Source organism: Ixodes scapularis, unplaced genomic scaffold (genome assembly GCF_016920785.2).
Source record: "Ixodes scapularis isolate PalLabHiFi unplaced genomic scaffold, ASM1692078v2 PGA_scaffold0__279_contigs__length_252992795, whole genome shotgun sequence".
Classification (NCBI taxonomy): Eukaryota; Metazoa; Arthropoda; class Arachnida; order Ixodida; family Ixodidae; genus Ixodes; species Ixodes scapularis.
In genome coordinates, this window is record NW_024609835.1 from 29,032,896 (window position 1) to 29,054,940 (window position 22,045).

Below are 22,045 nucleotides of genomic sequence, written 5' to 3' on the forward strand. Positions count from 1 at the left end.
TAGCCGGTCTAATAGACCCAGTGAGCCTAATCTGACACAGTTTATGCAGTGGTATTATTAACTGTCTCTTCCCACTGGGCGTACTCAATATCAATTTGATGTGAAACGCTTTATATTCTCGATGCTGATGACAAGGTTGTCGATATTCTCGTGAGTCAAAACGTCATAGGTTTCGCGCGCCAAGCTCCACGTGGGAACAGATCGATTTCGCGAAATCTCGCTTTCGCTGATCCGTGGCGCGTTGAAAAGATGCATCGTGTGATTAAGTCTTTAGAGTGCTGGCGGAGATAGTGGAAGTTTATGACCGTACACTCTGGGAAGTTTCTGTATGATTATCTCGCTTCTCTCAGAACAACACTCATTAATTGTCCTTTGAAGAGCTCAATCTATGTTCATCCTCGGTGCGGCAAACGACGTCCGTATCTTTTGTCAACGAAACAACAACTCCAAAGAGCATTTCTCGTTCTTTGGAGTTGTTGTTTTTCTTGTAAATACACTCTAATAACTTTTTTTTTAAGTGCACCGACGGGAGGCGTACTTGATGTACCAATGAGGAGTGCGTAACATTGCAGTCATGTTGACTAACTTTTTCAAAAATATTGACATTATTTATGTATCACTAAATTAGTATAAAAATGTTGTAATTCTGAAATTGCCACATATCAACGTTATTACTCTAATCATAACTACACAGCGCTATTGCGCAATGGCAATATTTCATTTTATTACTCATCATGAGAACAAAACGATAGAGATTTACTGTATACTGTAAACGACTTATTCTTCGCGGGGTCAATACTTCGCGATTTAGGTCAAAGCTGAAGTTCTGGAATAATTCGCGGGTTCTAATTGTCTAACTTGAAACAAAATGTGCATCAGCGCAAAAATAAATTGCATATACCAATGAGCACAATATATCCATTCAGGCAGTTTTAATCGAGAATATTTTGTTTTTAAACAATGTTCACAAGAGGGGCATATAAAGTGAAACATCTCAATATATGTGACGCATTCCTGTCCAAATTATCTTTATTCAGATTTGCCAAAAACTTCAAATAAAAAATCGATCATCGCTTGGATTGAGCACTAAAAAAAGGTTCCTTCCGATTATTTCCACATGGATTTCAAAAACCTTGCCTGCCCTTATTAAAAAAAAAGAAAGAAACATTATATTTGGAGAGTGCGTTGAACAAAATCAAGTCCACTCAGATTTTTTATATTTCGTTTTTTCAGGGCTTCTAGCACAGTTGGTGTCACCGAGGTGTGAGGTATAATTTGACTTTACAGTTTATAGCCTTGTATCGTTTCCAAATATGGCTTTTTGTTGGTATTGGCGAAACCCAGAGTAGCCGCAATCGGCTGCGGCGACGCTGTTAATGTGACTGCCATTCAGCCAGTCATGGGGTCAACCGATTACACTAGCTACTGCCACTCGAATTGTCTGCACATTAAATAAACTGCCTGTGCACCAGCGCCACCACACAGCTCCAGTTACTAGCTGAGGCAGATGTGCAAAAACACTGTACTCACAACAAATGACGAAACTCTTCATAACATATGTGACGTGCATGTCCGTCGCATCAGCTGCCTCCGTGGTGGCCTTGCTGCAGCTTTCGTACCTTCTGCGCCACATATGTTTTTCTCTACCACATTTGTTCATCTCGGGAAAGCAACTAGGATAGGCCATCAGCGTGCTACGACGACATCACGTGCAAACCCTATATGGCTGTTGCTACATCTGACCTACCGACGGCCCGCTAGGAAGTCAATCCCTTACTTGCAGTATGGTCACATCAGCGGCCATTCCGGTGGCTTCTTTGCAGAGCGCGTACCTACTGCAGCATGCATTTCGGAACACTGAATTCGTTTTCCTCACCAAGAACAAGTATGATCGGCCTGAAATGGCCTCCAGTACCGGGGGATGGCGTCACGTGCACATTATTTATAGTACGGTCTTGGTAAGGTTCTCGGCTTAATTTTGATGTTATTATTCGGTTTTAACTGTTCATTTTTATTTTAACTTTGATCGGAGTTGTCGGTTAAGATAATAGTACCTATGGACCAGGTATCTCACATTGTATAGAATCGTCACAAAGTAATTTGTCTTACTTACCCAGTTCGGAAAATCGGAAAGAAAAACTGTGATATCATGCTCTAAACGACTCGGAAGTTCAAGGCTCATCAACAGCACTATCCTGCTCATCCATTCACTTTGAAGCAAAACTGGCGTCAGCCTTATGCTTATATATACCTCGTCGATCCATTCCTTTATTGCATCCGGTGTTAGGGAGGATGGAGGGTGGAGCGGAAGAAGACACCACGTGCGCTCGGCTGAACCCATCTGCTTTGAAACCACGGGGGCGTTGTTCTAGCCTTCAGTTAGCTACTTTTATGGGAGGGGAAAGATGGGTTGCAACTGAAGAGCCGTACTCGTTATAGAAAAAAAAAACTCGCTGACATTCGCACTTTATTATAGCTGTTGTTAAGCTTGCACTACTTTATCATTAGTGCACTTCTCTTCTGGAAATGCTTCGAGAGTTATAGAATCTTCGACCGGAAATCCTGTAGCGTTCAGTGCTGTCAAACGATCTGCCGCGGGGGCGTGGCTTTATCTCGCGTTTCATTTGCTCGAAAGCGGCTGTGAATGAATCGTAGGATGATGTCATGCTCTTACGCCAACATCTTTGACAGTGTTGTACACTATACAAGAAACGAAGTATGGGTTAGAACGTAAAAGACAAAACGGAAATTTATGTTGCAGCCAATATAAAACATTTTCTCCCAACCTGTCAGAGTTCACGTGTGCCTCGTCCCTTTACTCCTCCCCTTACTTTCCCAGTTCTTTTGTTTCAGAAAAATCGGTCTCTTCTCTCAGCCGAAAGCTCAGCAAAATAATCTTTTTTTTTTCTGTTACTCAGCACAGGACACTAGTCGTTCGCATTAAGGTTATCTATACTGAAGGTGGCGCTACCTAGTGCCTGGGCAAGACAAGGGGGCGTTTCTTTTTGGCCACTTCTCTACCTCTACGGCTGCCTCTCCCCGCTTTTCGATTGGATAGCGTTTCACACGTGACAGACAGTTCCCACAAGCCCACGCGGCGGGGCTTGCCGCCGAGACCCGTCAACTTGACTGAATAAGGGCGAGGCTCTCTACTCCGTTGCATAGAACACATTTGTAGCTATTCGTGTGCGGCAGTTTTGTTTTCTATTGTTCGACGCAAGATTGGGGGCACGTTGCGCACTGCTAATTCATTCTCATCTGCAATCACGGGTACAAAATATTGTGATGTTATTTCTACAATCAAGAATATAACATTTCCTGCAAAAACGTAACGCCGGAGTGGAGCGAGAGCAAATAGCCTGAAGACCTCCAAAGCAGAAGCATCGCAATGCGTTATGCCGTGACCAATGTTCGGTTATTGTTTTGCGACAAGTTCTTTGCAGATGTTGGCCATTGATTTGTCTTGCGTGATTATTGAAGTAAACGATTAATGCAGACTGATTTTCACTATTAAATAAAATGATGCTCGTTACTTTTGAAGACCTCATCGCCGATTCAATGAGCCACCTGCACCCTACACCCCCTACTGTTTTCACCACCTTAGTGACCGACCACGCAAGGCCTTAAAACCGCGAGAGCGCCCGCCGAGGTCTTTGGCGCTTGGGTTACACGATAGTATGCTTTTAGGGTTGTTTGTCCAAGTTGCTCTCCACGCCCTTCATCATAGAGTGCACTGTGAAGAATAGATGAGGAACAGTAAGAACCCAAAGCCGGCTTTATTTTGTCTATTTTTGTGCTAACATTTCTCAATCTAGCCAGGGCGACCAGACGCCGCCGTGATACTCGGGATACCCCCTGGGATCTTCGGCTTCGAAACGAGGTGGAACCGCGGTCGCGTTGTATGCAGCCAACTTGTACATCATGAAGCGAAGTATCTGCATCAGAAATTGGGATGATATTAAAGTTTTTGCATGGACGCACATTTCAAAATCAACCGTTTCCATTGTGACTGAGAGCTCGCGCAGAGAGCCATTAACGAATTGACAATAAACCGTTTTCAAAAGTGCACACCATCTAGACGCTGCTACGCCCATGATCCGAGTCCCCCGTTTGAGCACGTACTTTAAGCAGGCATTGGACACGAGGGTTGCGTCAGCGTTCAGAGAGGACCCAGATCCAATCAGACGCTTCGTACCCAAGAAATGGCATCCACCATTGTTGCTTGATGAACTTTATGGTATTCTCGCTCACAGCTTGGCCGGAGAAAGCTGCTCAGCTCATCACTGTAGCATTCATGAGCGACGATATGTTTTGGTGGCGCCCTCTTATGGTTTCTATTTCTGATGTCACAGCCGAGAATATTAGTTGCGAGCGACAATATCCATGGTGTGCGAAAATCGAGGAGGAAGCCCAGTAAGCATGCTCCTCAATCAACACCGTCAGAGGTGACAGGCTGAAATTGCTCTTTTTTACGTCGATGAGAGCTGATATTATTCTACTGAAGACATCGTTGACTAATGAATAATTATCCTACTCAGGACGTCGCCAATTAAGCCGATGTTCCGGTGTTCGGTGGCTTATGACCACAATGGATGAAGTCTCGACTCCACGCGCCCTACCCTCGCTCCTTGCGCGCCCACTGCTTCATCACCAAAGTCATCTACGTGTCCATATCCTCCTATCCCCCCCCCCCCCCCCCCCCCCCTAGATTGGTCATGTCACACAAAACCAGCAGGTACTCTTCCTTACCGCCAGATGTTTGCCCCAACTTTCCTCTGCGGGACAGAAAACACCGCAAAAATTAACTCCACGTAGCCAATAACTGTGTCCTCAACTTAAAATTAAGAAAAAAAAACTTTCAGCCTTTTCACTCTGGTGAAGAAGTAAGACCAGCGGAGCTGTACAATGGAAAGAAATGGCCGGCTGCAAGTCGGCAAGCCAGGGTGGAAAGGCTGCCGCCATCTATACTGGCGGCGGCAACCAGATACTTCGCTTCCCACCGTTGCTCATAGATGGCGGTAGCTTTCCAAAGCGTTATGTCTACATTTTTTTTTTTTTTTTTTTTTTTTTTGCGGGGGACACGATTCTGGGGGAACTAGCCCTTAACAGCTCCGCTGTAAAATTGTTAGACGACCAATGGGATTCATATAAAGGAAATGGTTTAGCATTTCCTCTTTTTAACCCCCTTTTATCCCTTTCCATTAGTTTAGGGCCCCTTGCTATTCCGTTATCACCGCTTTCCAGTCATTTATTAATGACTTTACTTTTCGCTTCCCGCTGCACGCATCGATTTGCCTTGCCTCTGGGGCAGCAGCCAAACGGCACTTGCATTCTTCCTCTCTCTCAGCCGTCGGCTTTCTTCCGTCGTCGCTTTCAGATACGGTTAGCCATATCACTCATGGAGAGAAGCACATACACCACCCGTGCGGCAACTGAGCTGGGCAGCAATCGAATCCGGAGCGGCGCCTGTTCATCTCTTCTCCGCGCCAGCTCTGCGACGCTCGTATTGGTCCGAAGCGCGGACATCAGCACGCGTCACCCTTTCCCTCTCTCCCCGCCGCCTCTGTAAGCACTATACCTCCTTACAACCCCACTCTCGTCGCGACGTCATGCATGACTGACAAACGGACGCACCAAGTAACACCGGGTTTTTTTTTTTTTTTTTTCCTTTTTTTTGTGAAAACGGGCGTTTTAATTATAACTCATTGAAAAAAAAAAAAAAAAAAAACAATACAGGTGTCTGCTTTTCCAACAGTCTTCCCCTCCAACCGAGCATTTTCGATTGCGGCGTTGAACTTTAAAAGTCTTCCAGCAATCCTCATGACAATCTCGACTAAAGAGAAAGTACGAACTGAACACCGGACACAATCGTTTTAGAATAAACACTGACATAAAATTACGAAAAAACGTAACAATAACAAACAAATGCCGAGATTCCCACCGATCTCCCTCCTCACCTGAGCATCACCAGTAGCGCCGCTAGCGTTTCAAGTTTTCCAGCTTGCGCAATCAAGCTAGTTTGTCTGAAGAGATAACAATCAGAACAGCGGGCAAGCCTTAGCTTAAAACGAACATAAACACTGATGAAAAGGCTTGCATTCTAGTCTATCCACTCTGGCGAAGTCCTTGGCTGATGCGCTGCAAACAGGACAGCAGGAGCAAGGCGGGAGCACGGGACAGCCGAACGTTAAAGTGAATACTTTGACGAAGTACTTGACACTTCCGATGTTCTCCTATTGGCGCTCGGCCCTGTCGAGTACCCCTCGGCGTTTCCGATTTTCTCGGCACCACTCTTGAGCTAGCTCCACCGAGATGGCGCAGCAGAGCAGCGAGTGGATGTTCCCCCGGGGCTGCCATCTTGGCGATGAGGGCGTCACGCAGTCCGGGTTCTCTCGCGTAGCCGCCCGCAGACAACCCAAGGATCTCGGCCTCCCCCCGTCAGGTCCAACAAGCCGGCCGATGGGCTGCACATCTCCAACTGCGTGTAGCAGCCCAGGTACTTGGCATAGGCCTTCTCCACCAGGGGCCCCAGAACTTGCTTGTGGCGCGGAAATGGCATTCGTGCAGGCGTCCGTAGCGGGGTGATGTTCTCGTCCAACAGTCCGTTAATGTCCATCGTGACTCTGCTCTACCCGGCCCGAGGCAAGCGGTGAGCCCCACGTTGCGACGCCGAATGTAGTATTCTCGCTCACCGCTTGTCCGTAGAACGGTGATCAGATCATCACTGTAGCAGCATTTATTGAGCCGATGTTCCGGTGTCTGGCCATGGCTGAGGTCACGGTGGCAGAGGTATAGTGTCAACGCGCCTCGTTCCCCGTGCCATGACCCCGCGCTCACTCCTCGCGTGCCCATCATTTCGTCACCCAAGTCATCTAAATCCCCAAATGGCCAGAACTTTTGAAAATACTCTATTACAATGAGTAGTAATACATTAGTTGAAGGAATAAGAACGCGTAGGACAAGGAAGGACGACAGCTTTCTTTCAAGAGAGATAAACGTTCCCTGATTTTCAGTTTCTAGTTTCTTTCGCTCACTTTAAGCAATCAGCTTTCTGCGTATCCTGAGCTGAAGGCAACATAAAGGCACTTGTTAGGGTGCACTTCAGAGAGTGTTTGGCCGAAATAGGACCGCAGACGATGAATATACTCAATAATTGCCATCTATCGAAAGGAAGCAGAGCTAATCAAGACGCCCAGGCCGTGTCCGATCCAAATGATACGATCTGCACTGGCTTCGGGAGAGGCAAGACCTCTTGCTGTAAAAACACCTGTATTCGTGTTATCTCTAAAATCAGTGGAATCGCTAATTACTCTTATCTACAGGTTGTCCATAAACAAAAGTAAACACTTTTTTTTTTTTTACCGCAAAAATAAACTGCTCATAGCCGAACGCTCAGTCTAGGCCCCGAGGCAGCGCTAGCGGTTCATATCAGATGCCAGAGTATAAATCCTTGCGGTTATCTGGTTCAAACGTAATAACCGATTTTTAAATTTTTTAATAACAAAATGGCGGTCGACAAAACTCACTATTACATGGAGGTGAATGACGTCGGATATCGTAAACGGGCCCTATCTTTCCATATGCCAAAGTTCTATCTAGAATGAAATGTTGCACTAGCGGTCCGGACCATATGCCAAAGGCATATGGTCCGGACCGCTAGTGCAACATTTGGGCGTAAACTTCGCGTTCGAAAAAATCGCAAGGGTGGAGGCGAGCTGGTGAGTGTTAACTATGTTGAATTAACCTGAGACTGGAATAGGGAAGAAAGATCAAAACGTAGAAGGGAGAGACGTCGTCCTGCCTATATTGTGCCCTTTCTACGTTTTGGTGTTTCTTCTCTACCCCAGTCTCAGGTTAATTCAACATGGTTAGCGTTCGACATTGCAAAATTCATTTTTGCGTTGCCGGAAAAAAAAAAACAACAGTCATTTCTTCGGAGATCCTGTAAAGTTCGGCAAATGACGAAGATATAAAAACGGATTTTCCGAACATGGAAATATAGACTGATAACCTAAATATCACGCTTTACTTGCTCTGTTTTCAAGAGCAGAACGCGATTTGTTGGCTACTCATCTATCTGCACTCCGCGCTGGTTGGGTCTTTTTTACCGATGCCATCGGTTTACAAAAGCAAAGTAGGCGCAAATGTATTTTTACGAGGCGTACTTACAAGTCGTTTAGATCCTGCCAAATTGTTGAGCTCGCAGGGATCTCGCGCAAGGTCGAACAGGTACGGTGGTCTTCGAGCCACGAAGTTGTTGGTTACCCAGCGTTCGCGGCAGTCTACGGCGGGGTTCTTGCTCAAGTCCAGAGGAGACCAATTCCGATTCTGTTTCCTGTAGAATGCCTTGAGCACCCGTGCCACTCTCGAGTCTTTCCTCAGCTGGGGGACGTCATTTGTGGGGCGCAAGCCGCCGGGGAAAGAATAGCGTCCGTCCAGTTCTTCGTCGAACCCTTCACCCACCACGAGTTTGTAGTTCTTGTAGCGCAGTCCCGCTAGGTTGTCCATTGGATCAATGGTGAGGAGAACTTCCTTGCGACCAGAACCAAGGCCCCGGGTTAAATATCGCCACATGTTGATTCCGTCCATTGATCCCAGTTTTGACACGTCACCACCTGTGAAAAAGTTTCACAGACGTGTTGTATACTTTAGGGTACAATCACTGGACGACACAAACACATCTGAATGTCCCCTCCCCCTAACCCCCTTCCCCCCCCCCCCCCCCCCCCCCCAACACGTACGGCGCCATAAGGTTGCTTCAATTTGTTTGGTTTCGGTTTCAACGTGCACGCGGCTGTTGCAGTTTTATATAGTTTTTTCTTAATTCAGTAATACAATTATGTCCCTTGTAGCACATAGGCAATGAAACAGTGGCAGTGAGCCACTTTGAGGGCTACGAGCTCTTTTGGAGTTTAAATCGCTGGGTTTTTTTACAAGCTTTTTTGATGTTTCCAATTACGGCCGGTTGTGAAACGCCTGAACTGATATACAGGAAAGAATACCGTCGCCTACGGCCGTACCCGATGACACTACTTTCCAGAAAAATAAACTAATGAAGAGACTAACATGTGAATGGGAAGATCATCCGCAGCTTGATTAGCAATGTGCTGAATCGAGCAGATCAGAAGTCGCGAGTTTGTGACCCCCTTTTTGTTTTCAAAGGCACCCAACTTTTAGTGAATTTCGCAGATTAAAAAGAGTTCCGCATAATGACGGAGATAATTTTTATACACAACTGCTATCGTCTCGGCCTGTTTTCTTTTTTAAATCAAGTACTCGAGCAATGTTTCAACAGTACGATCAAGGCCAAATAGAAAAAAAAAATTATAAAATTATCAGCCCTATCAGCCCTGGTTTTACAAATTAAATTATTTTTATATGGACATTTGCTTCGATATGATATAAGTGGCAGGCTTGTCAAATTAAATTTGATATTTGCCTTCAGTAAAAGTGAAAGCAAATTAAGCCTGCGATATGTCTTCCGTAAAATTGGTCAAATGAAATTAAAGGGCTCTGGAGAAGTGCCTCGGAAAGTTTGACTGAAGCCTAGTGATAGGCAGGACTTTATGAACCTGTGGGAACAAATCTTTAGTGTTTGCAAAGATTCGCTTTGTAAATTTCGGCGTCGCCAGCTACTAAAATAAACATCTTTTCGACATCGACAACCCTAGACTCGGGTGACTGTTATGTAGACGGTTTTGGTTTAATATTGCAGACCAAATATACTAGCGAGGGTTACAACAGCGTATGCAAACTTTTTGCGTACGCAAAGAAATAAATAAAGCGTCGTCTTTATTCCGCATGCGCCGACTCCAGACAGGCGTTTTGGATTGTCTAATAGGGACAACGCCACTTCCTTATTCCCGACTCCAGCGGCCTATAGGGGGCGCCACTACCAAAGAAACATGGCGGCTGGGTCCAGGTCGCGTCGGCTCGGCCGGGCCGCCTGAATAGGTGGCGCATTCAATTTAACAAATTTTCTTTTGTTTAATGCCCAACTTTATGGGTATTTGAACTGAGACGGTTAAGTGTAGCCGGTGCGCATAAACTTGCCGAGCATAGTTTTGTTTTGCCGGTGTTTTTTGTTCTTTTCATGTCAAACTTTCGTTTCGGAGACTTCGTTCAAAACCGAAACTATGGGCTCCGGAGAAACGGTAATAGACTCTAATGGACCTTTTCCGAGAAGCGTTCTGCGCACGCGCGAGCGCCCGATGCCAAGCGGTGGAAGTCGGCACGAAAAATCGAAGAAATTCGGAATGAGGCTGTAGATCGACGAGTAGAACACGTAATTGCAGCATATATATAAATGTGTTACACAAAAAAAGAAAGTGGACAAAAAGAAAAACACGACGTTTGGGTGGACGCTACGGATTTCCCTCTTTACAGTCGCGTTGGGCACGCGACGCTGCTCAGAGAGCGAAGCAACTGTTAGCGTAGCTCCCATTATCGATTGGTAGCGCAGGTAGGTCACTTCCTCGATTTTTAGTTCGTGCAGTCACCGCCTGGTGCCGTCGGTATTTGGAAAAGGTCTATTAGTTTTTATCATCTAAGGAAAGCGGCGAGGGCTACAAAATTGTTCCACCGAGAGTAATTTTTAGCTAACTCGTATGCCTCGACCATGCGACTTATCTGTCCGCGAAATTGAGCTTTTGTGCGTGTCCGCGTTTCAAGAAACAGCTCCAGTCGTGTGCTCGGTCAAGAACACAGGCTGCAGGAAAATTACGAAAATTAGGCAAGCGCTTCTTGAGCCAAGGAGCATGTTAACCCGCTGGCGCTTTACTAAGCAGCTGATACTCGTATTTCAATTCAGGGTTTAGTAGCAATCGAGAAGTCATTTTGACGAATATGCGGATTATATATTATATTACGTACTATGTCCCACTAAAGCGATATTAGTATATTCTTCAGGTTGAAATATGAACTTAGCTGACTAACTATTAGATGAACTGCTGAATGAAAGTATATTTGACAGACAAGGAGATACTACTTAAACTTAGCCAAATGGTTCTAGCCGGTAGAACGGAGACGAATGCGGACAAACTGAGGAGAGTCTTCATCGGAGATTCGCTCAGACCTCTCAGCATTGAACTTGACTTCGAATCCTGAACGGATAAAATATGTATTCTTTTTTTGTGGCCGGTCAACCTGAGCAATGTAGATGTATATTGTTGCTGGCTTCGACAGGGGTTATAATATAAATATTGGAGGCGTGTTAGATCCTAATGACGTGACAGCTTCTAACTTTGCGAGACGCGTCCCCCACCTTTTGAAAGCAGATAATTTCCCTCATTAATCATATGCAGCGAGCAGGTTTTCTGAATCAAGTAATTGCGAAATTAGCCCAACTCCTTCAGTGTGGTTTTTTTCGGCGAAAAACAGCCAAGATGAATAGCCAACGCACCAGCCGGCGTTAGTGGCTCAAATTAACTTGAAGCTAATCGAGCACAACCAAACTCAAGGGAAGCAGCTATCGAACCTTCCCATTCACTTGACTGCAACATTGGTGTTCCCTCCAGTGAAACACTTCGTCTGCCGACCTCAGTCCACTGTTCTACATCCTTATAAAGAAACCACTTATCAGTTACCAAGCAAACGTCGCTTTGAATGTGATTAAAGACAAACAAGAAATCAAAACGTTTTTCCGTGATTCCTCCCCATCCAAAAAATTGAAAGCACGCGACCGTGGGTTGAGTAAACGGGCTTTCAAACACGTGATGGAAAGAAACAATCTACTGAGGCTTCACCACACTAATGAACACTCAGGAAAACTTAAGAAATTTTCGGACCTTCGTCAAATTACATTGCTCGCCCCCTCGCCGACAGCACGTGTCCGCGAAAGCCACCAGAGAGAGACGCGGCGGGGCGCGGAGTGACCTGGACCGACTGGTTTCCGGTTTTCCCGCTTGGCGGCGTCCGTTTTACTGGAGTCGCGAATAGACCGTGTTACTGAAAGAGGGCGAGAGAGAAAAGGGGAAAGGGCTACCGGCGCTTTTCCCCTTTCTGGTTGTGTAGAAAGAGTGAAAGTCTCGGATGAGAGGCTTGGCCGGTGTTGGGTGTTTGCTATGCCCCAACTTTGTTCGCGCTTTCTTTTCTGTTTGGAACTCGCAAACTTAATTAGAACCACGGGCTTCGATGGCAACAGTCACCCGGTCATCGGGGCACTATTGCTCGGTCATAGGGTGCACGAATAACGACAGAAAGCGTCGAATACTGCCCAAGGACCTATGTAGCTTGCAATGAATCCGGCAAGGCGAGAGCGGCTGCAATGACCCCGGTCTTGGGGGCAGTGTATTGCGTCCGCAAACCGAAAAGACATTTCCTAAACGCCATCCTCTCGACTGTGCTCGGAACATCTTGTGAATGGAGCGCGCACCGAACGCTCTACCGCCGATGAACATGGGGTACGCTCGCAAGGTGCGTGCCAGTTTTCTCGTGATAATTGCTGTTTCAACTTGTAAAATTTTGTAACTGAATTTATCTTAATATTGATAATTTGCAGTGGTGACTGACTTGATTTCATCATTTACAACACTTAGTTGAAGGCTCATTTCCGCCGCCGGGTGAGGCTAGAAATTGTTGAAAAGGTAGTTCTCTCGGTTTTCCTGAATCGGGCAATCCCCTGCGCGATACCAGAGAGCCGGCAAAAGCGCTCCTTGGAGTGCCGCTGGTGGGTTGTTTCCGTTGATTGGGCGCTTTGAAGCGCTGGATAGTCGCTGCAGGGTACGTCTCGTGTGTTGCAATCTGCGTCTTCGAGCCCAGTGTGCACGTTTCTATGTTCGAGTCATGGCATCCGCCAGCGCGGCGACGGCGGGAAACAGCGGCAGCGAACGTGTCAGTGATAGAAATTGGAGGTTAGTACTCAAAATATTGCATCAAATAGTAAAATAATTCGTGGCTGCTTTGAGACTTTCTGCAATTCGATATAAGCACATCTAGAACGTCTTCGTCGTTCATCCACGAGGAAATATAAGAAGACGGACACGCAAGATAAAAGCAGCGCAGCAAAACGATCTGTAGCAGCTCCGGGTGTTTACAAAAGTTAATTGAGGTTCCCGTTTCGTGTATCGCTTGATCATTACTAAAAACGGCTACGTTGAAATAGGCCTATTGCAAACAAAAATTTATAAAAGGCTCATCATTTCCGGTCATGCGGAAAGCGGTGGGGCTTCAAAACATTGCAGCCGCACTTGCCTTGCCGAATTCCATGCAAGCTACGAGGTCCTTGGGCAGTATTCGACACTTTCTGTCGTTATTCTTGCACCCTATGACCGAGTAATGGTGTCCCGATGACCGGGGGACTGTTGCCATTGAAGCCCGTGGCTCTAATTAAGTTTGCGAGTTTAAAACAGAAAAGAAAGCGCGAACGAAGTTGGGGCACAGCAGACGCCCAACACCGGCCAAGCCTCTCATCCGGGATTTCACTCTTTCTACACAACCAGAAAGGGGGAAAGCGCCGGTAGCCCTTTTCCCTTTTTTCTCTAGCTCTCAAAATGGCGCTACCCATGATAAAACGGTCTATACGTACCCTCTAAAACTCGCTACCGTTTAGCTGTCTGTGACAGTTTCTTACGCGGGAAGTCCTAACCTTTGTGTTTCTTTCAGGAAACACAGATAGTCTCGTTACGCTGACTTAGGGTGCCTCAATGACCTGTTTAGAGTGATGCCACCCTTTGTAGTACCCGATGCCGACAGCACGCGCTCACGGGGAAAATACAAAGAAATAGACGAAAACAAAATGTCGCCATAGCACCGTCAGCGCCACAGACGCATTTATTTTTTGTTCAGAAGCGCGTGAAAGAGCGTGTCCCTGCAGGGACACGCTCTTTCACGCGCTTCTGAACAAAAAATAAATGTAAAAGTGGGAACAAAATGGTCAGATGTCTCCACCCTAAGCAAAGCGCACATGAAGGCACCCTACGCTGACTATTCTTGACACCTTCCAATCCTAAATGCACCATATAAATGCACGCGCTTCTTGTTCTAAATGTCCCGCCACTATTGGTAAACAAACCTCAATTGTCGTAAGGAATCGACCTTTGGACTCTCGTGATGTCTTAGCCATCTACATAATAAATGTGGCTCAGTGTAAACCCTGATTCCTATGCCTCATCCTCATACTTATTCCTTACGCTGACGGTGAAATAAGCCAAATCGCGCTACGAAGTGAATAGCAGAAACCTTGCACGTTATTGATGTAATGTAATTAGGTAGTAGACGTAAGTATCGGACTAGACCTTACAAAGCAAGGCAAGAAAGCGCGGTGAAACGAAAAGAGAAACACGAAACCCGCAAGGGCGCGGAGGGGATAGCGGAACAAGTTGAAGCAACCTAATGGCAGCCGCGTCACGTGATTCCAAAATGGCAGCGCCCTTGCGACGGAGGATGAAGAGGTCTATAGGTTACGGGGCGGTAGTTTCAAGATGGCGGAAGGGATGGGGAAAGATTCTCCAGGATTTCCCGTGCGCCTCCTCGCTGACACTGGTCAGTGCGCTAAAAATACTATATTTTTTCTACAAATGCGAAACAGTCAGGGCAGGAGCATATTACAGGTGGCTGAGTTCTAGATGTGCGTAAGAAAAACGACCATATTGGTCTATAAAAATTGCAGAAACCTCAACTTGCGAAGTTTTGTGGAGGGCGAGCACGTTTTGGGCACCAGTCACGTCACTGTTTGTGGAAAAATATTTTTGAGGGTGATGAAGATATCGTATTGTTTGCGCTTTGCCTGGCCATAAGTGCTCTAAAAAGTTAGCCGCGCACGGTGACCGTCAAGCGCCGGAAGTGTAGCGTTCACAGCATTGATGTCTTCGTGTCACAGGCTCACAACTCGCTGCTCACCGTTGAGGCTTTAGTGTATTGCAACACGTGTTAAAACTGCACTATGGTTGCTAATAAAAAGTTTTAGGACATCGGGATCGGAGGCTACCGTACGGTTCAGCATTGCCACCGGAAGCTCGGCATGTACATTTGAAGCATAATTTTCAGCGCGCGCTAGGGGTGGTGCCGAGCTCATGGTAGGCAGCGGTAAAACTATGCTAAAACTGCCTATTAACGTCATCGGCGTGTTCACAGGTCTTATATATTGCTATATCAAAAATAAATATTTTAATATACCGTATACTACATTTGTGTAGCATGTTATCGGCAACGTTGCAACCCGCCTCGCCAAAACTGCTGGTTCTAAGCTCTCGTCATGACCCGCTGGCTAACACATACCCACTTAAAATGTTTCAAGTATTTTTGTATCTCTCTTTTTATTCGCCTGAAAAGAAGTTCGCATATTTTGTGTTTTTAACTTGCTTGAAGAAAATGGTCATATTCCTCGTAACGGCCCTAAAACGCGAACCAATTTCCGATGTCTATTGCTTCGCATACCGTTGCACGACCAGTTTTCTCTTACTTAGGGAAATAACATACTTTTCGTAGACCGCACACTAAAGCTCTACACTACTAGCGAGTGCTTCTGCCGTCGAGTTTAGCACAGATTGAGCGTTTGACCACAAGGTCATAAATCCGGAGTGCATGCGATATACGAAAAGTCTCTAATGAAATTAGACAACCCAGTCCCTTCGTGCAACGCTGCTGCAAGGGGAACACAATAATTCATATTTTAACACGCTCACTTTTTTGGTAAAATTGCTTCACGCACTAGCACGCTGACCAGATTCATGCGTTAATAGCAGCACCAAGCCACCAAGGCTAGCCAAGGCCGACAGTCCCTGCCACCGGCTCAGCGTGCTCCGGGCATCCGCCGCCGCCGTCCCCGCTCCTCTGATTCTTCGTTCGTCCGCGAGAAAGCGAGCGGCGGGCTGGGGTTGCGAATGCACCAGAAGCTGTACGGTAGCGGCAGCGTGGACACTGCTCTTCTAGGCTTCGTTGCGATAGTCGCTTTCCGGGTCGTCCACTGTGTCGATTCGATGTCCAACACCACCTGCCCCGACGCCTTCTGGGGTCGCTGCTCCACTATTTGCGGGATTTCGTACGATGCCGGACGTTTATCACGTCCAGAAAAGTATCTTCTTCCAGCAGCCTCTACACAGACAGCGTCGAGCTCTTCGTGTCACACATCGCGACAGCCATTCCTTCGACTCTGTCAGTGTACCTCAGCAACTTCAGAAGGCATGAAGCTTCAGATGCGGAATACTCTGCCGTTAAAGTATACTTTGTCACAAATTGGCCAAGAAGGGATCGGTTATCTCTGAACATGACACGCTCATGAGACCACCGTGGCGACTTCTCCATTTGCGAAAACTTGCTGCTCAAGGGTGAGCGTGTCGTCGTGCTTCACTGCTGCGCAAAGACATCGTGAACCGGCTACACGACGGGCACCAAGGTGCAAACCGGTGTCTGGCCCTAGCCAAAATTTGTGTGGTGGCCGAACCTCAAGAGCCAGGTGAAGACGGCCGTTGGCAACTGTACTGAGTGTGAAAGCACACGAATTCTGCGCTGCGAGCCCAGGCTTGCGACCAAAACCCCTTCCGCGCTATGGGAGTGGGTGGCCGCTCATTTTTTCTGCCTGAACGACCAGGACTTTCTTCTCTTTGTCGACAACCGTTCCAGGTACGCCAAGGTCATAACGCTCCGGTGGACGTCCCCTGATGCCGTCATCTGTGCCGTCAAGAGCATCTTGGCCCGACATGGCCTTCCTCAGACGTTCTTCAGTGATAATGGCCTACAGTTTGTCTGCAAAGCATTTCGGGACTTTGAGAAATGCCATGGATTCGCACACATCACGAGTAGTCGTCGCTACCCACAGTCGAACGGAGAAGCTGCGAGGAATGTCTTCACGATCAAAACCTGTTCCGGAAAGCGGAGGACCCTTTCCCGGCACTAACAGCGTATCGGAACACTCCCGGCGTGTCAGGGTACACACTGACCAAGTTCCAATTGTGGGAAATTCTCTACGAACACGTCTACACGTTACCGCCGAAAGCCTGGTTTCAAATTGCCCCAAAGTCTAGGACTTCAACGAGCGCGACGCTGCCCAGTATCGTATACTGCAGGGATTTTATTTTCGCCATGCTACGCGGTATCTTTATCCTTTACAAGAAGGTGAAAAAGTGTGGGTGCAAGACGCCCGGTAAACAGCAACGGTGCTAGGTCCCGCCTAGAGGCCACGTTAGTACGTCGCTGAGACGCCCAATGGTGTCCTCGTGCGAAGCCGTAGGCACCTCGTTCCCTGCAGCAGTTCACCGTCTTCGTATTTTGCGACTGTTCAAAACACCAACGGTCCGGCACCCCTGAGCAGTCTTCATTGGGCAGAGACAGCAGTAGAGCACCTCCTGCATCTCGGAGGGCACCTCAAGTACCTCCAAGAGCAGACAGTCTCTCTACTTTAGTTACGGACGGCGTGTGGTTGCCCATCAACGACTGAACCTGTAGTGCCAACTTTATTTCCTCCGATATGCACAAGGTGTAAGGCATTTGTCTCTTGCTTGAGAGCGGTGCTTCGCCAAGCATATTTATATCACTATGTTACGTTAACTGCATGTTCATTATTTTTATGGTCCGTGGTGCCTAATGGGTCTGCCAAAGCTTCAATTTTAAGGCCAAGCTACGGTGCGTAGCTTACATGCGTTTTGCTTTCCTCTAAGCTTACTGCTTTTGTGAGCAAAGTGCACCCGAAGGGGGAATGTAGAGGGCGCTAGCGTAGCTATTGAATAGTGTCTAAAGTGTAGCACCACCTTCGGGAGGTCATTGCATTCAGAACCGCCGTGCCAAATAAACGAGGGGCTTTTTTCGACTGGAACACTTGGCTGCCTGGCCTCGTTACCTTGAGGCCGCCCCGGCCGCTCGTTCCTGCGCCCCGCACTTCCGAGCCTTGCTGCTACTCAACCACTTCATCGGTGAGACAAGCCATCAGTCCCCTAAAGTGCAATAAAGCTGTTTCTAGGACTACTTTTACCGTGCGCTGGCGTTGCGCTAGCAGGTCGTAGCTCTTAGCTAAAGGTCAACGCAGCTCGGAAAAAAACCAAGCCCGTTACATTCCTGCTTCATTCATGAAAAAAAGCATCTAATTCCATTACCATTTCATTCCTTTCAGCACTGCTACCACTCTTCCCACTCTATTAAGGCATACGCATTGCGGAAGTGCAGAATGGTACCGGAATCATCCCAACTCCGGAGTAGCAGCTCCGCAATATTGCTAGAGGCAGTTTTCCTTAAGCTTACAACTGATTAAAAAAATCGTTCTAATTTGCTTGATATTTATAATATCTAAATTTATATAATATCATAGGGAAACTATTTTCTCTGGAAAAACACGCTTGTTAATTGCCGAGAAACTTAGAACACCCGTTTCGGCAGCAAAAAAAGATACTCACCCATTTCTCTGACGCACATCCAAAAATCATCACCTTGGCCTTGTGTGTGTTTTTTTTTCTGCGTCTGTAGCATATATCTTAGTCTTCATCTTCAGGTGTGTCCTTTTCATCGCACCAAATTTAACACACATGATGTGGAAATAGGCCACTTTTTTGCTTCGTGAATCTCTCTTGCAGTATAGTGCATGTTGGGCCTCATTTATTTCCGAACGAGCAACAAAGCGGTCAATTCGCATCGAATTGAAAATAGGACCAAGTAATGAAAATAGTTGAATACAAAGGTAATATGTTTCAAGGGGGCAGGAGTCTCTGCAGCGTGGTAGACCAATTTTCCGCCTTTAGTCGTGCGGGCTCCTTAGTTCTTTAAACATGGAACAAGTTATGATAAAGATAATTATGATTATGATGGTAATTGCAGGCTTCATTTATGTCACTCTGCAACACTCCTAAACAAATTGAAGGACGTTTACAAGTCTGCGTAATGAGAAATTAGAGCGCAGCTCTTGAGGTATTTTGATTTTTGCGATATACCATGACGGGAGGGTACGCAGGAGTTGGAGGCGAAAGTACAAAGGAGAAGGGGGGGGGGGGGGTACGAAAGAGGAGGAGAGGGTATGGAGAAAAAGGAGGGGAAGGTACGGAGGACCATCCCCTCCTCCTTCTCCCCTACCCTTTTTGTCCTCCTCCTCCTCCATAACCTCCTCTCTTCCCACAGTTTCCCCGCTAAACTTAGCTGGGAAATTGACACCTCGTGACCTCAACACTAATTCAGTTTCCCCGCTATATTTAGTGGAGAAACTGACGTCACATAACTTCGTATCGCGTCACCTATGAACAAATTCAGTTTCTCCGCTAGACGTAGCGGGAAAAGTGACGTCACGTGACCTCAACACCGATTCAATTCCCCCTTTAAATTTAGCGGGGAAACTGAATTGGTGTTCAGGTCATGATACGTGCGTTTTACCACTAAAGTTAGCAGGGAAAATGAATGTGCAGTGTTGCATTATGGGACGTAACAGACCTACTGACAAATTCAGTTTCGTTGCTATCTTTAGCGGGGAATTGAATTGGTGTATAGGTCTGTGACGTTCCATAATGCAACTCGCGCGGTTACACCGACAGCGACGGCGACGGCGACGCCGCGTAACAAAGGAACGAGCGCCTAAGAGCTGCGCTCTCAATGTCTGTAAGTACACTTTTCTGCGGGACACTGAGACACGGAATCACGGTGAACGGACGAGGGGCCCGAGCGATTGACGAAGCTCGCAGAATCTCATTATATCTAAAAAAAATGGGGGTGTACGCCGGCGCAGTGAGCATGGCGTTTTACTTGCCAATTGTCTCTGCACACATCCCATTTTATAGTTCTAATCATGAGCTTCGTTTCTTGCTCTGGTCTTTCCATTGTTCGTCGTGATTGGCTGTCTCCGTGTCCCGCAGGAAAGTGAACTCACAGACTTTTTATTGAGTGCCAGATTGGAATTCGTTGGTTCTAAAAGAAAAGATATCTCACCTGCTGCTGAGTACAGCGTCGGAAGCCAGTCGCTGATGTGCATGAGCTGGTCGGAGACACGGGGCTTCTTCAAGAACTTCGAACTCCAAACAAAGGCTGGGACTCGGACTCCTCCTTCCCAAAGAGTTCGCTTCGCTCCCCGCAGCGGCCAGTTGAAGCCCCGATTGGAAAAGGGACCGAACGGAGAACCGCCATTGTCCGAACTGAACGCGATGATGGTGTCCTCGAGCATACCAGCGTTTCCCAGGACCTCCACGACTCTTCCGATGGATTCGTCAAGGGCGTCTAGCATTCCTAATTTTTTGAAAGAAAACATAGCAAAAAAAAAGAAGTAAGAAAAATATGTGTGAACAGAAGATGGATGCACCCATTGGTAAGGAGATCAAACTATAGGAGGCGCACAGACCCGTTTGTTGTCCCCACACTTCAGTGTTTACCCAACGCAAGGCCTGTGCAAATGCCCACAGGCTTTGTGTGCATGTCCATGTCAGACAGTGTAATGTAAAAATATTAACATCAAACGAAGTGACGCTGTGTGCCGGATCCCTCCCGAAAGCAGTCATCAGAGAATGCGAGCTTGATCCACTTCTGTTTTTGTGCTGAGTTGGGCACCGTGCATGCTGCATTGTTCATGCAGGCAGGAGTGGTAGAAAAAGAGCCCTTCCTCCTCTTTACCGGAGAACACGAACTCCAGCCGAACGCTGACGCCGCGTTCGGTTAAGTCAGCCGAGCGCCCAGTCATTGTACTCGTTTTCCACATCCATGTAGTTCTCAATTTAACCTCTTGGGGCGCCACGGTCTGATCTCCTCCCCCAGAGCCACTTCAGCTTAAGGAACGCAGGACGTGAACCCTTATGATTACGATTCGTGCTTTGTGATTCATTTTTTGAAGTTCTTATCGAACGAGGTCGCTTTCTCATTGCCCGCGGAGTGATAATAAGATGTTTGGGAATAACAACGTCTTGGGTTTCACAAGATTACTGTCACTATATTATCTGTATGATCCTCCAGTACCGCATTCCACAGCGTCCACTTGGCATGCTGTATCGAGTCAATCGTGATTTCTGGTTGGTGGGTGGGTATTTGTGGCGGACGCCACAAATACCCACCAACCAGATGTTGGCCATATTGATGTCATTCCGTCAGAAACAAAAACTCCGAAAGGTGTACATCAAACGCATACGCATGGGGGCCCCCAACAGCCGGTGACTTAGAACCGGTCTAAATATAACTGCGTGTTTATGTACAATAACAATTTCTTATATCACGTACACTCTTAAAAAAGGTAGTAAAAAGCTAGCAACTGCAGTATCTCTACGTTTTTCTGAACGCTACTACTACCTCTCACTAAATATTTACTACCTCAAACGCGCGATAGGTAGTAAAAAGTTTGTACATGCAGCAGCTTCCTTTTGAAAAAAATGCCTTTCAGACATTTCAACCCTGATGCATTATCGGACCCAACTAGACCTTCAATACTTCACACTTTAGCCCTTCAGGCTTCGGACTTTAGCTCTTCAGAATTTATCACTTTAAACTCTGACCCTTCAGCCTACTAACCCCTTATCCAACGTGCCTTAGAAATGCAGTTTTCTGGAAAGCCGCGACCGCCGAAAAATGTGTGTATAGCGTTTACTGAGACCCCGCGCAAGCAGCTCCACACAAGAGTGATCAGACCAAAAAGGGACAATCGAGTTGTTTGCCGCAAAAATATATTTCGAGGTACTCAAAATGCCGCTGGGTAAATTCATTAGACGTCCTGTAGTTCAACTAATAAAACCGCGAGCAGATGCATCGCTCCTCAGATTGGAACTCGACGCGGGCAACGAGGACCCGAAATACAGAAAACACTTCAGGCAATGGGCGCGATACTACACGGAAGTGTCCGTCGACCCCGATGCACGCACAGCCACAGTCGCAGCCCTGTCGACAGACTTCGGAGCACAAGCAGCGGAGTGCCTCTTTTTTGTATCCTCGGTGACCGCCGAGCTGGCGGCGCTTCACTGGGCACTGTCTTTGACTGAAGCAGAGTCTCCCCGAGCACTTGGTAATCTTGAGCGACTTGAAGGCGGCACTGACCCACCTCGCCAACCTGAAGAGTGAACCATCACTCGCCAGAAAGCTGGCGAACGCAGCGATCATGTTGCAGCGCCGTGAATGGAAACTGGCCTTCGAGTGTCTGCTGGCCTACTGCGGCACTGGAGGGAAT

General features: G+C 47.0%; 1 protein-coding gene across 1 annotated transcript in view; it reads right to left on the reverse strand.

The window, feature by feature from the left end:
- Window positions 1-3,806: 3,806 nt before the first annotated feature.
- Window positions 3,807-22,045, reverse strand: part of LOC8028698 (arylsulfatase B-like) — a 44,685-nt gene continuing 26,446 nt past the window's right edge. Inside the window, exons 7-9 of the mRNA XM_040503003.1 lie at window positions 19,837-20,130; window positions 8,170-8,615; window positions 3,807-3,935 (exon numbers count right to left, since the gene is read on the reverse strand). Of these exons, the coding sequence (XP_040358937.1) occupies window positions 3,807-3,935; window positions 8,170-8,615; window positions 19,837-20,130 (869 nt within the window). The remainder of the gene's footprint in view (window positions 3,936-8,169; window positions 8,616-19,836; window positions 20,131-22,045) is intronic.